Source organism: Halyomorpha halys, unplaced genomic scaffold (assembly GCF_000696795.3).
Source record: "Halyomorpha halys isolate HHAL.00 unplaced genomic scaffold, Hhal_1.1 Scaffold1157.1, whole genome shotgun sequence".
Classification (NCBI taxonomy): domain Eukaryota; kingdom Metazoa; phylum Arthropoda; class Insecta; order Hemiptera; family Pentatomidae; genus Halyomorpha; species Halyomorpha halys.
Genome location: NW_027108759.1, coordinates 283,158 through 298,454, shown reverse-complemented (window position 1 = coordinate 298,454; position 15,297 = coordinate 283,158). Strand labels below are relative to the sequence as shown.

The window sequence follows — 15,297 nt, the reverse complement described above, 5'->3', positions numbered from 1 at the left end:
CCCAGGGTGATTAATCATTATCCTCTCAACTAGATCATCAATCATTATGTTGAATAAATAAGGACTTAGGACTGAGCCCTATGGTACACCTAGTTTGGTTTGCTGATAACTGGACACTGAACTACCATAGCAGACCTTAATAAATCTCTGTCCCAGGAAAGATCGAATCCATGAGAGGAGATTGCTACCTACACCCTATTTTACCCATACCTTTCAACTTAGTAATAAGTTTTTTGCTCCATACGCAGTCGAAAGCAGCTTGGAAGTCAATAAACACTGCAAGTGTATGTTGTCTTCTTTGGAACCCATCTTTCACTTCCTGAGAAAATCTGAAGACCTGCTCAACCATGTTTCTCATCTTCCTGAAACCCGCCTGTCTGCCTGAAAGAAGTTTTTTAGGCTCAAGATATTCTTGTAGACGCGCTATAACCATTCGTTCCACCAGTTTACAGAGTGGATGATTCTTTTATTTACAATGCAGAATACAGTCATATAATACAAGTCCCATCCAAATGTCTTGTCAATCCAAACTCAAAACTCTTATTTTACCCTGAGCTTCTCCGAACAGTTTCCACCAGATCTATTTATTTATTTGACAGAAGTTTCCAAGTAGTTTTTATAAGATTATTGCCTCTAGAAACTCCACCTTACATAGCATTTCAATATTTTCTTCCTCACTCAGCATGCTAAGGCCTAGCTTTTCAAATAGCCAATGGACATAGGCTTCCCTGGCTGACCAAGGCTAAATATACAATAGACAAACCATTGTTGCAGGCAAATAATTTAAGAAGTAGATGAATTAAAAAAAAAAAAATTCATAAAGTAGAAAGTTTATATATCATTGAAAAGCCTATAAATCAGAAAAAAAAATAGTGTTTTTAAAAATATATAAAACTTCCTATGTGAGAAAATGAGTTTTACAACTTAAGTAACTACACTAAATAAACTAAGAATTAGAAATTGATAAAATAAATAATAACTTGAAATAATGGTAGCAATATAAAACAAACAGCACTACAATGTATTTATTTAATCTAACATTTGTAACAATATATTTCATCAATGACTGTATATACATATTTACAGCTATTTATGTTTATGACACAAATAATACAATGTCATTTACAAATGATCACAAGTAGTGTTAGTATTATATAAGTATCCAATCATTCAAAATAATTTGAAAAATTCTTGATATTTGTAACTAACAGTGTTTTAAGTTAAAATGAAACATAAAGTACTATAGAAAACAAAAAATATATATATTTAATTTCTGTCACTATAAAAATGATAAAATTAAAGCCATATAAGATAATCACAACATAACAAGCATTTAACTAAACAGTATTGGATAATACTGAATGTTATTTCTTACAAACCTGCAAAAATTTCAGTAAATACAATAGTTACAAAGTAATGAACAAAAAATAAATACAATTTTAATAAGTTAATAATTAACTCTATTGTAATATTTACAGAATATACATCAGGAGTATGAAGTTCCAGTTTAAGAGATCTACAACTCAGCATATAGAAACCTATCCACATTCTCCTTTTAATTTAGATTTTCACCTTTTAAGGTTACTGGAAGTACCCATCAAATTACTGCAAGTTTCTGATACAAGTAAACTTGACAAGCTCTACTTAGAGTAAGTCCAGCAACTAGGTTATTCTTGCTGACTATACTTCATGAATGTCAGTAGATTTACTTTGTACATCTCATGAACAAAGTTGTTACTTTAGAAAAAAATAAAATCATTAACAATTCTAGTACAGAAAAAGTTTAAGAAATAAAATATTGTCTGCAAGACATCAATGACCTTTTATAATAATAAAGTACCCAACTATTATATAAAAAAAAATAAAGAAAGAAACTAATAAAATAAATTACAATATTGGTCTCACTAATAATGAATAATTAATTAAATATAAAAAGGAATTAATAATCTTTTTAACATGTTATATTCCAGCACACAGTGGTATAGCACAGAAAACGTGTCCTTCTATATTGTATAGATGGCATCCTATGTTTCATACAGTATTTTGAGGAAGTGTAAAAATGAAATTTGTAAATAATTTCATAAAATACCATTATAATGTCTTGAATAATTCTGTTTAAAAAAGTTTTCATATTATTCAGATCAATTCATGGTGAAAGCTGTTAAAAAAATTGTTTGAAATGAATATGTTATCACAGATATGCTTGAGTAGTGACACATCTGACAAATGTTTTATTTTGTGTTTGAGATATTCCATAGATTGAACCGTAGACTGGATTAATATGTAACAAATCTAATAGCTTTAGGAAAATCTTTAGAGGGCCCTCAGTTAAGAAAGTAACTGTAAGTGTGGAATACAATCAATTTTAAATAAAATCAAAACTTTTTTGACAGATGGCCACTATTCAAGGCAAAGCAGTGATGTACAGAGTAGGTAAAAAAAAGTTGTGAAATAACTACAAGCTAAAATTGCTATGGAAACATTGTTTATTAATTAATGGACCATTATTTCCAAGATATCAGCTTGCAGTTTAATATTAATCCTTCCCAATAACTCTTTACAATAAAAATATTGAAATTTACTGACGTATCCTGAACTACAAACTGTATTGAAACTACTCACTTTCAAACAGAATTTTCAATAAAAATCGGAACAGTATGGATGGTTTTGTGAAAATAGGAATTTTTAAAATAATCCCTGGGTACATAAACTAATTTAATCATTCCTTCTATTGAAAAATAGGGTAATGTAATATTATTTAAATTGGCCAATATACTTCTAGCTGAATAAGTATAACTAGGTAAATATTGTTTTTGAAAAATAAATCCTTTTAATGAAGTATTTTTATTAAAAATAGGTACATTAATATCTAACTGAAGTTAGATTTGTTTTCAGGAAAATAAGGTATTCTTAGTTTTTAATGGAACTAAATTGCTGTTTTTTTAATGATAACTTACTTTTGGAAATTTGATTTTTAACACTTTTAGTTGGAATCTTTCTAGAATTACTAAAAAGTCTCTCCACTGATCTCAGAACCAAAAAGGACTGGTAGGCACATTTGCTCGACTTGTTCTCCCCACCAATAACAAGCAACAGAATCTAAGTTGTATAGGCAAAAAGTGCAAAACTGTTTTACTAACTTATGGAAATAAAACAGCTTTGCAAAAACCAAAACAAAAAATTATTAAATTTTTAAGAAGGAATAATTTAGTATTAGGTAGAGATTTTAAATACCAAACCATTTGTAAAATAGTTTTTACTTTAAAATTATATTAGATCTTTTGGGGAGAGTTTACTAAGTTAATCTAAATATGAACATAATAATTTACAAATGATATATAAAAGAATAGATAAACCTTAACTTAAAATTAGAGTGAATATCTTTTGTCCATGCCCATTTCCAATATTTAATAATTAAATTAAATATAATTCTGAAAACAGCTTTCAATCTCAACCTCCTATGAGCCAACAATAAAATAATGATCTAAGATACGTCTTCAATATTCTTTCATCAATTGATATTAATAATTTTAAATTTTAAAAATTGTATTTCATAGAAAATAGAGAAAAATATCAAAATAAATATTCTTTCAAAAGCTCAATTGAAGGGAAGTTTTATTTTAAGAATCAAAATAGTGAAATTGACTAGATGATTGATGGAACACGTGTGTCTACAATGTGTGTATCCAAGATTGAGTTTTGAGAGGTTCAAAACCATTAATAATATTATGAAAATGAAATATGATTGTATAAGATCCAGGAAAATAAAACTAAATTTATAATTGAGGTTAAATGTAATAAACTAAAAACTTATTATGCCATTACCACGATAAAATTTATATAGGGGTGTCCAGAAGTGTACTCCTATAAAAGGCATCAATCATAATTTTGGAAGGAACCTTCGTTTTATGGGGGTTTAAACTTTGGGGACATTCAAAGCAGAGAATAAGATAAAAAAAACTCGGAAACACCTATTCTATGTTAACAAAGAACAAAATATATGGATCCATTTTTTATTGTAAAAGTGAAGATGCCAGTTGAATTTCTAGGGAAGGGAGGGCTGCAATATCACCCTTGAGGGAGTTGATATCACTGATACCATATACCAAAAATTAGTTAATATAATTTTGATTTCATTAGAAACAAATTTTTTTCTTCTATGGATGGTAGAAAGCACTCAAATGTTAAAAAATTATAACATGTAATATTAAAAATAAAAATAATATTTTTTTTTGTAAGATAATAAATTCTTCAAGTATTGTAGTACTAAGCTAGCCATTCTCTTTTTACTTATCCTTTGTTACAACATTAGCATGGCAGAAACTACCTATACTCATTTCTAAGACCATTGAAAACACCCATATAAATACTTAGAACAAGTTTATTTTATAACTTTCAGCATGAAATGTTTGACAAAATATCAGATTTTACAGTGTATAGCTCAGTGTGTACTGAATAACTCAAATTATTTCTGGGGATAATTTACATGAAATTTACTTATAAATCAGTTTTCTGTTATACCTGTAAAATAATATTTTTGCCACTTAAGGGGTTTCACAGTGGTTATAAAACATGAGTGCTTTACACTACCACATAGGAGATTAAATCATGTTTCACTGGACAAAGGTTTTAATATCAGATGTTCTATATTATCAATCACTTGGGACTAAAATCATCAACATTTTTTAGAATTTGGAATTAATGATATAGAACTGGAAAAGTTTACATAAATATAAAAATATTTCACTTTGGTTCACCCAGAAATAAATTATATAAATAATATCATATTTGCTATTAAAATTGTGATAATTATTTCATATTCCATCTTATTTTCTGCTAAGAGAAATTGAACAATCGTCAGATAAAAATTATAAAATTAGTCAGATAAGGGAGTTTGGCTGATCACAACTGTTGTTACCATGGCATTAAGAGGGTTAAATTAAATTCTCAAAACAACTTTTATGGAAAAGATAGCAAAATATAAACTCTATTAGAATAAAAAAAAACAAAAAAAAAACTCTGTAGTCAATAAGATAATTATAATTTACTAAAAATTTTAGCTAAATCCAGTGACATAACAGGCCTATTTATTTAGAATTACATTTACGGGGGGAGGGGGGAGCTGCATAGATAGAATGAATGAGCTGGCAAAGGAAATATTTTTCAGGAATTAAATTATTTAAAAAATAAATCAGCAAGTAAAGAACACAGGTTTACAGTAAATGTACCGAGAGAGACCATTATTAAAGGGCAATATAAAAAAATAAACAACAGCTACGACTTTAAAATATAACCAATACAAAATTATAAACAATAATAAGAAATCGAATTTCTTTCCAATCAACATTATATTAGTTAAATTATACGATTGAAAAAAAGTGCTTTATCATTATACTGAAATTGATATGCTACTATATTGTTGACATCTTATACAAAGAAGTATTTATGTTATAAATTTTATTATTGTTTCTATTACATGGAAAAAAAGTTAGCTTTAATTGTGATTTAAGAAAAAGAAAAAAAGAAAATAGAACTTTACAATACTAAAAAAATAAATAAATGTTTAATGAAAACATTTGAACATAAACTGTTGAGCAAAGATATTTATTGAATCCACAGTCTTTATTATAAAGTAATATTCATTAAATAAATAATTTGCACAGCATAGCTCTATGCAATTTAATTAGGTGCATCTTTTTCATTATGTAATTTACCAAACTTCTGGTTCCTAATATTTCATTGAACCTTTCAAGCTTCGAACAGAATAATACAGATACTATCTGCATTATATTTCATAACCTAACTTCCCATACTCAGTATTTCAGTAAATTATGAGGTTCACTGATACAGTGATTTTAACTTGAAATTATATGGGTATTACTTTCTTACTCAATATTATACCTGATAGTAGTTATCAAGTACATATAAAAAATGGCATTTATGATTAAAAAGGCAGGAGTTTTGATTGCTGTATCAGTCACATTGTTGAATTTAAATATATTCCTTTTAAAGCTCAAAACAGTAGAAGTTGAGGGGACACATTTTCCAAATGTTTCAAACAAGAATTCAATTTCTAGACTTCAGTGATAAAGGTTCAACAGAATTCATCTTGCCCTAATCAAGCTCTGATTCAGTCACTTGCCTAGAGTCACTTTTTGGCTGGTCTCCTCCACCACCTTCTGTTTCAGTTTCACTGGAGCTGTCCCCGAGTCCGTTTAATATTGATTGAAACAGATTTCCTACACCACCAACAAAATGTTAATTAAAAATACAAGATTACATAGTTTAAAAATAATAAAATTACAACTCAGTACAACATGAATTATAATGAATATGTTTAGGAAAACAGGAAACCCATTCTAGTGGGATGCATAAATCTTATTATATTTTAATTTCTAAATACAAAATAAAAAATTGGTGAGGCACAAGCATGAGACAACTTTCACTGCCTAACTTACTTTAAGTAGAAAGTAATTAACAACTAAAAACCACAGATAATCAATGATTATTTCAAAACAGCATTTCTTTATTATTCAAGAAGGCAATACTTCCTTAAACTATACCTCCAAGATAAATGAAAGTAAAAATTACAGATGGTACGTAAACACATTTATTTAAAACAAGGAACACTCAATCAAACTACAAATAAATAAGATTTTTTTTACTAATTAAAATTCAGATTCTAAAAGTTAATCAGTTTATTTCAAAATTAAATTTAAGATTTTCAATGAAAATTGGATTTATCTAAATGAGAAATTCCATAAAATTTTCCAAACGTGGATCAAAAACTTATGATAGAATGCTCTTAAATTAATTACCATATCTTTTTACAACCCATCTCATTTTTATAATTTTTAATTACTTTCCACATCTTTATACTATAAATTTTTACCTTTCCAGCAGTAAATTAAGCACCTATATTATTACTCTAAATTCCAGAAATTTCTTTTCAACCTTCACAAATATTCCTCTTTTTTAAATTATTTTCTTTTAGTTATTTGTCAGATTTTATTATTAGTTATTATTTATGACTATTAGAGGTTGGTATTTATTTCAAATAGGCAAAATTAACCCTTATCTTTGTACAGTAAAGAAATCAACACCATGACCTAGGAAATTTCTTTTACCCCCTCCTTTTTGTTTCCTTAAATCTTCCAAACTGTAGAAAGCCCAAAAAAGAAGACTTCACAGGGTAATGACAATATTGACATAAAACAAATTGTGGTACTAATCAAGTTAAATAAACCTTTACTGATAAAACTGATCAGTCTGATTAAAATGACTCTTACATTTACCAAGGAAGTTAGAGCAAAGCCAGTTGGGAATACCTACAACAGATTAGATCATTATCGCCATTACAAGGAACACTGAGAGAGCTCCCAACTGCAGCTAAATAATTGAACCTAGTAAGTAATGAGAACAAAACTAAATACTTAAAGACCACCAGAAATTGTTTGTTAAAGGAGAAAGTGAGCCTAACTTCTCAACTTGCAGCTCCTTCAAATACATTCAAAGAATAATTACTTGAAATCATGAAACAGAGGAGGATATAAAGGCGCAAATTGCTACTGGCAATAAGTTTCTTTTTACAATTTATAATCCTCTACGCTTCAAACAATGCTCTAGAAGTGCTAAGCAGCTGATTATAAAATTATAATTACGTCCAAGATAACATACATTAGTGAAACCTGGATTATGGCTGTTATTTAGAATATGTAGAGAATTTGAGAAAGGAGTGTGCTAAGAAAATATTTAGGCTCCAACGACAGAATGATGGATATAAGATAAGAATGAATTCTGAACTGAAACATTTATTTACCAAGCAGTACATTGCAGACAGCAGAATGAAGCAAGATAATCACTTAAACACCCTTCAGTGAGTGAGTAAAGGTGTTCATGAAATATTAATTGCCAGGATTTCGTAACGCTAATGTGCCGAATATATTAAGTCTGAATTAATTCTGATGATTTAACAATTTTTAAATAATATAATTAATTATTCAACATATTAAAAATCTGACTATGATGAACATTTATCCATAATAATAAAATTGTTTTTCTTAACTACTTGTTTTATTAATCATAGTTTGCATATTAATGAGCAAGTGATATTGTAAAGGGCTTACCAAAGAGAGATCTGGGCTGCCTCCTAGACGCTGGAAGACCAAAAAATATCTGACCAATTTTTTCTAAATAGTCAAGATAAGACGGATCTCTTTTCAAGGATAATGCATATTCTTCACAAAGTACTGTAAAAGCACTAAGTGCACCACTAAAACAGAAATTTGCACAATAACAAATTTTACGAACATATCTGTATATATAATTTTTATAAAAAAACAAAAAGTTATTTACCTTTCAACAGCCTTCAGAAGGAATGAAATAAAATTTAACAGAGGTAGAAGGTAAGGAGGACCTTCAATATATGGATGCTCTGTAGTGTAGCATTCAAAAGTAATGACAGCCATTGCTTTATTCCGCAAACAGAGACATCTATTCAGTAAACAGAATCAAATTTTTAAAATGAACAATCAAAATATACACAATTTTACAATTTATATTGACTAGTATTTTTTAAATTAATATTAAATTAGTATTTAAAATAATAAGCTATGTTTGCTAAAAGCTGTTGAAAAATTGTACAGATACAAATCTGGTTGTGCTAGATATATCCTATTGTGCCAAATCTGTCCAAATAGTATATCCTCTTGTACCAAATCTTGCAATTTGATACAAGAGGATATACAAATAAATTACTTATTAAACATAATTTACAACACTATACAATGTAAAAATAATTTAAAAATCCAAAACATGATTTTAAAAAAATGTTAAAATGGTCATTCTTTGATTTCACATATCTGCCTAACAACATAAGTCATTTGACACAGAATTTCAGGTAATTTAAATTATAAACAAGTAACATTATCCAAAAAATACATTGTTTTGGAGTTATTAATGAAAAGCCCCTCATAAATAAAATGCAGAAAATTGTTGCAAAGTACAATGAACTCGTGTATATATATACGGGATGCGGTGGCACCGTGGTAAGGCCCGATGCTACTAACTCCAAGGACCCGAGTTTGAATCTGGACAAAAATTTGTTTTCTGTTACACTGTAGCCATGAGTCAAACCTGTGGGTCCACCTAGCCTCATAAATTGGGTACCCTTAATTGGATGAAAATCTGGAGGTTGAGCCTGATTCTGACCAAATCACCTGCTTGCACAACCGTTGGTCTAGTAACAGTACTTCCTTACAAAGCACTGAACCCCTGAACCTTCATGGATTGTAGCGGTACAAATTTTAATTTTTATATATATATATATATATTTAGAGACAGAGAGGAGAGATGATCGAGAAAAAACAAAGGATGGTCGCAATGTTCCTTTTTTTTTTTTTTTTTTTTTTTAAATTATTTATTTATTGTTACTTATAACTGTACAAAAATATATAAATCAAGTAAATTTGCTGTGTGCTAAGTGATATAATGACATGATAAAAAAAATGTGGAGAATTTATCTATTGATAGAACTCCAATAACATTTCTTCTCTAAACAGATCTCGAGGCCATCTTCTTTTCAGACACTTAGGAGAATTATTAGGTAATGAAGGAGAAGCCTGGTTAAAAACGAGTAGGTTTGGGTAGTTGGGAAGTTTATCATGGAAGGATTGGTATCTTCTTCTGGCCAAATTGGCAACATATTGGACATTAATGTCATAATGGATGACTTGATTTGTGACAAATTAAGCAATGTTCCTTAAAAATAAAATAATAATAAGAATTTCTATCACAGTGATTTATGTAGATTTTTGATTCTAAAGAATTAGAATAGATTAAATTCCTTCTAGCGACGCATATTTTTAACCTCAATCGAGTATAACAATCCTAGAAACAGGAAAACATAGGAAAGAAGGGGTCTGTTACAGTATAAAATAAGAGATTTTAAGGTGATAAAATGAGAGATTTTGTATACTCACTGTAAGACAACTTGAACAATAAAAAGGTCAACTTCACTGGAATACCCACTGGACTGATGAACCTCAACTAACATCGAGCCAAAGCCGGAACCATCACATGACCTCAAAAAATGCCTTCTTGCAAGGGTGTAATTTTTCTCTGTAAAAAAATAATATACATAATACTTTGGAATCATAATCACAAACAGAATCAGGATCAATATAAATCAATTGACATTGTTATTGCTATTATTATTGAACTATTTAGAAGAAATGGTTCTTGACAAATTACTCTATTTTACTTAACGACTGCAGAGACAGAAAAAAAAAAGACTGTTAAGAATAAAAAGAAAGAGGCTACAGACTTTTTTGGGTTCATAACTGTGAAATGACTGACCACTGAATCCACGGAGAAAAATTGAAAGAAGGCTGGAAGATGTTAAATTCAAGCCTGGCACAGAAATAACCCTCATATGATATGAACTACCCATTGGTAAGATAATTTTTCTATTTTGCAGTAAAAAGGGAGGTTGAACTACAGACTGGATAGACAAGAAAACATCAATGTGATCAATGAAGTATCTTTGGATTAAGTAGAGAGGACCCTGAGGAGGATGAAAAATGGTAGGACCTGGAGATCTGATTAATGGAGTTCCAGTAGAACTGAAGGAGATACTAGCTAAGATTTACCCTTCCTGTAAGAAAACTGATCTAGTATAGTAGTGCAGTATCATATAGTATAGTTTAAAACATGAATTGAAACTCTTCAGATACATGATTAATTTTTAATTAATGGCTGCCATTTTTTCAGGTAGCATGATCGACTTTTTATTTCACTTAAACTAGAAGACCAAAAGCCGCTGCTTTCAAGAATGGAAGCCATGATTCCAAATAGTTATCAGTCACCAAAATGTTACCTAAACTAACAATTATTTATCACAGAGCAAACCTAAACATATTAATTATCTATCACATTCATTCAATTACAGATGTAATATTTCTGAAAGATTCTTATAGCAAAAAATACAATTATCTATTTTTTAAAACAAAAAAGAAAGGAAATTAAATGAAAGAATGTAAAGAAGCTGGTTTCAAAATTCCTCAATAATGTCTAGGCTTTAGAATAAAAAAAAAGGCTAATTATCTTTATATTTACATTTTTTTATGTTAGAAAATAATACAGATAAAACTCATTTTAGTTCACCTATTCTTTTTCTACCACCTTTGTATTTAGGTTCTAGATTTGTTCATGTTTAACTTGCGGTATTGTTCATTTTCTTTTCAATAAAAATATTGTCATGAATGAAAGTGTAGTTTTTCTTAAAAATACAAAAAAGTAGTTTCTTAAATCATTGTTCCATAACCATGAAAGTGGAATTGACTATGAAGATTCAAAATGGTTACTAATTTAACAATAGACACATTTTCTCACATATAATGGCTTCTAACATTTAATTAAATTCTTCATAGTATAAATTTTCTAGATAATGATTTGCTGAATAGTCACTGCTATGATGATATTAAAATGTACCACCATCCAGGGGACCCATTCTTGAAATCAATCCTAAGCAATATTTGCTTATTATATGCAATGCAATGGAGACAGTATTCATTAGTCCATGAGAGACTTAACTACCTTCAGAGTTAAAATGGTAAGCTAAGTTGGTTTATGAGAACATTTGCCTGTAGTTAGTGGCCAATACATTCAATATCTATTTCTAAGATATAGCTCCATACACACCAAGTGAAATTGTTAATAGTTTTATGGTGCTCGCCTGAGAGATGCATGTTGACTTGATTTTAAGGGAGGATTATTTAAGTAAGAATTTAAGAGGTAAGAGCCAGAGGCACTCCTGAAGAAATTGTGGCAAAGAATAGGTGAGGAACCAAAAAGATGGGTGAAAGTATTAAGGGAAGACATACTTGAGGAAATGAACAGACAGTGGGTAGCCAGCAATAAAGCCTCAATACCGAAGTATTTCTCCACTGTCTATTCCAGATTACTGATGAGAGGGATCCAACCTGAATACTTGTTTTCACACATTCTTACAGGACAAGGAGTTCTGGAAGTACCTAAAGAAATCGATCCACAGAGCCCCAGCTGTGGAGTTCCATATACAGTGGAACATGCCACTAGATCCTGCAGTGCCATGGAAGGACATCAAGCACGACTGAGGAAAAATGACTCCTGGAGAAGGTGAATTACACCTTTATCATGGAAGTTGTAAGGAGGTTATGGACCACACACATTTCCTCCCTTAGTAGAGGTCAAATAAATAAAATATTTTATTGGTAGCAGTGGCATAAACAAATGTACCATGTGTAATACAAAAATGGTGCAGACTTAGTATGCCATAGATGGCTGAAAAGGGGAAAAAAAAGGGTATTATTCACATTCAAAAAGGGGCATGTCCATATTCTATAGCAGTACCAAGATTTAAGTTTTTTGCATTATCATCTTATAATTTATCATAATCATTGTAATTGATGTTAATGTTTCTAGTAACCATTTTTAATTGATACAATAAATTTCTCTTTTATAAATGTGAAAAATTAATCTTAGAAACTGCTTCTTGCATTTCTCAGAAGAAAAAAACTACACCCACAGTCTTGACAATATTTTAAAAGAAAGATGATAAAAAATAATATAAAAATGTATCCTTGATTTCATTTTATGAAGTCCTTGAAATAAAAATGGTTGAGAATACAAGATTCTAGAACAATCTGATTCCTCCATTATTGAAATGTATTTTGCAGGATCATTCATAACTTTATTAAGATAAATGAAAAAATACTAATATTTGCAGTCTTAAAACATGAAGTTTTCACTACATGTTATGTGAAAGCTAAAAAGCAATGGCAGTTGGTAAAACTAGAGAAGTAGACCTTTTTCCTCTAATATTTTAAGATTAGATCAACTGGCCCTGAGAAGTAACTGATCTGATCTAATATATATTGGACAGCCTGTTTAAACTTTAAAATAAGGATTTTTGGGCCTCAGAAATTAATTAGCATAATACTTCACTCAAAAAAAATTTAAATCAATATAACCTTTTTATCCAATCAAATATGGGATATTAAACATATGTTCTGATAAATATAATGAGTTTTTCTATATATTACTATTAATAAGTCATAAATTTATTTAGGTATCTACATTATATTGACGTGAAAATAAGAAGTAAAATTATTGTAAAGCACATGACTCCACAACATATAACTTATATTTTTTTATCCATGTTTACTAACTAAATAAAATAAATTCAGTCCTTGAGGAATTAATATTGGGACTTTGAAGGTAAACTGCACTACACTACAACAGCATCATGCTGTTTAACAAACGTTACATTAATGCACTTAGGTTATAAATTGGATTATAAACATTTGAAATATATTATGAATAAAATTTGGTCTAACTACTTGAAACTAAAACAAGTTATTAAAAGTATTGCATTAATAGGCACTTACAAAAAAAAAAAAACTCAGTAAGAAAAATATTTTGGAAATCATTTTTGTTAAAGTTACCTTTTCAAAATATATGAGTATTTTAACAATTATTTACTTTTACTTACACGAATCTATTATTATTAACATTATACAACCACTGTACTATTAACACCCAAAAATGTTTTCATTTAAAAACAATTTTCGGTGATTATATAAAAAATTGAAATCAGAATGTATGTTTAGTCTGAGATCAAATTTAATAAAAATAAAGTTATTAAAAGTCCTGTTATTAACTTTTCATTATTAAAAAAGAAAAAAAAAATGGATTGAATGAGTTGACTTTTATTTTGTGTCAGACCCACAAAATAAATTATGACCTTACTTTGACTAGAAAAGTTTAAAACGTGTGGACAATCCAGGGTTTCTAATGAACTAGCCCTAAAGCCAGGCTCATATATGCTACAGAGGTTAACTGCATACAATCTAGCACATACTCAATAAAAATGGTAAATGCAAATTTACGAGACTTCACCTCCCCCACTCTTATCAGGGGCAAACTTAGGGAAATGAGAAAAAGAAATAAACTGAAAGAAAGAGGGAAACAAAACTCTTCAATAGAAATGTACTTATGCGCCCAGTTATATTTTGTTTATTAGACAGGAAAACAATGAACTTTTTTGAACCATCATAGTTTGGAGGGAGGTTATCAATCATGATGGTTCATCCTAAAAATCTTTTCTAATCAAAGATGGATGAAAATCATAAAATACCTATTCTAAATAAAATAGTCATAACACATTATTAATACAAAAAATAAAATAATATAGAACAAACTATCTTGCAAAGGATTGTCTTCAAGTAAACAAGATAACCATTAACATTATCAAAACTGAAACAAATAAAAAATTATTACCTTTCCAAAAAACCTGAGCAATCATTTGATGTAATTTTGGATGTCCCAATTTATGCTCTGGCGTAGATGACCATCGCACAGCAGAATATAAAAAGTTTTCTCGCTCAGGTAATTCTGGGTTTAATATGCTGAGAAGACTGTAAAAAACTGTGAGTTTAAAGTAGAAAAGACTGAAAGAGTATGGCATATAAGCCATTTAAATAACTTACTTGGAAATTTTAGTCATTACTTCTTCATCAGGTTTGGTGTCTGATTTTACTAATACTTCAACATAAAGATTAGCCAAATCTGCACCACTAGTATCCTGAAATACATTTGTGGAATAAATATTCCAAAAGAATTTTTTTAAATTATTAAATACTAATATGACAATTCAAAACCTGCTTGTGTTGTATTAACAAATTAGCTCCATCATATAACAAGTCTAAGAGTTCACTATACCTCTTTTGCGTCAAATACCTATAAAAGTAAAGTAGTTACATCAAAATTATAATTTAAATAAAATCAAATGTGAGTGGAGTAGATCTTAACACATGAATACGCTTATTTTCCATTATATTTTAATTTGACGTGAGACCAACCTGAAATAAAGCGTTTTATACATTTGATGTGCTTCATAGAAATTTTCGTTTTTGATAGCATTATCAATTTTGACTAATACTCTTTGAATCCCGTGAACCTTTCTCGAAGCCATACCTTCAGCCATTGTTAATATTGTCAGTGTAGCCTCATGTTACTTAGCGTAGATGAAGTATTAATCCATTATCATGAGTAACCAAGGGTAATGTTCTCAATATAATTAAAGGATAAGTTCATATCACCGTAAAAAATTATTAATAACATTATTTTTTCCAAAACTGATATTAGAAATATACACCGTCTTCATTGTTTATTTTATTGTTTGTCAGAAAAAAAAAAATTGAAAATAATTTGTATTTATTGTTAAAATATAAACACTCCAAAAAAATGAATTAAACT

The 15,297-nt window shown here is 29.0% G+C and overlaps 1 protein-coding gene across 1 annotated transcript; it reads right to left on the bottom strand.

Annotated features, from left to right (window-relative positions):
• Window positions 1–1,010: 1,010 nt before the first annotated feature.
• Window positions 1,011–15,173, bottom strand: LOC106688577 (Golgi to ER traffic protein 4 homolog). The gene is made up of 8 exons (XM_014433097.3): window positions 14,901–15,173; window positions 14,700–14,778; window positions 14,529–14,623; window positions 14,320–14,456; window positions 9,981–10,119; window positions 8,356–8,493; window positions 8,127–8,272; window positions 1,011–6,239 (listed from the first exon to the last, which is right to left on the bottom strand). Exons 1-8 carry the CDS (start codon window positions 15,023–15,025, stop codon window positions 6,115–6,117), a joined length of 984 nt encoding a protein of 327 aa, XP_014288583.1. The 5' UTR covers window positions 15,026–15,173; the 3' UTR covers window positions 1,011–6,114.
• Window positions 15,174–15,297: the final 124 nt, after the last annotated feature.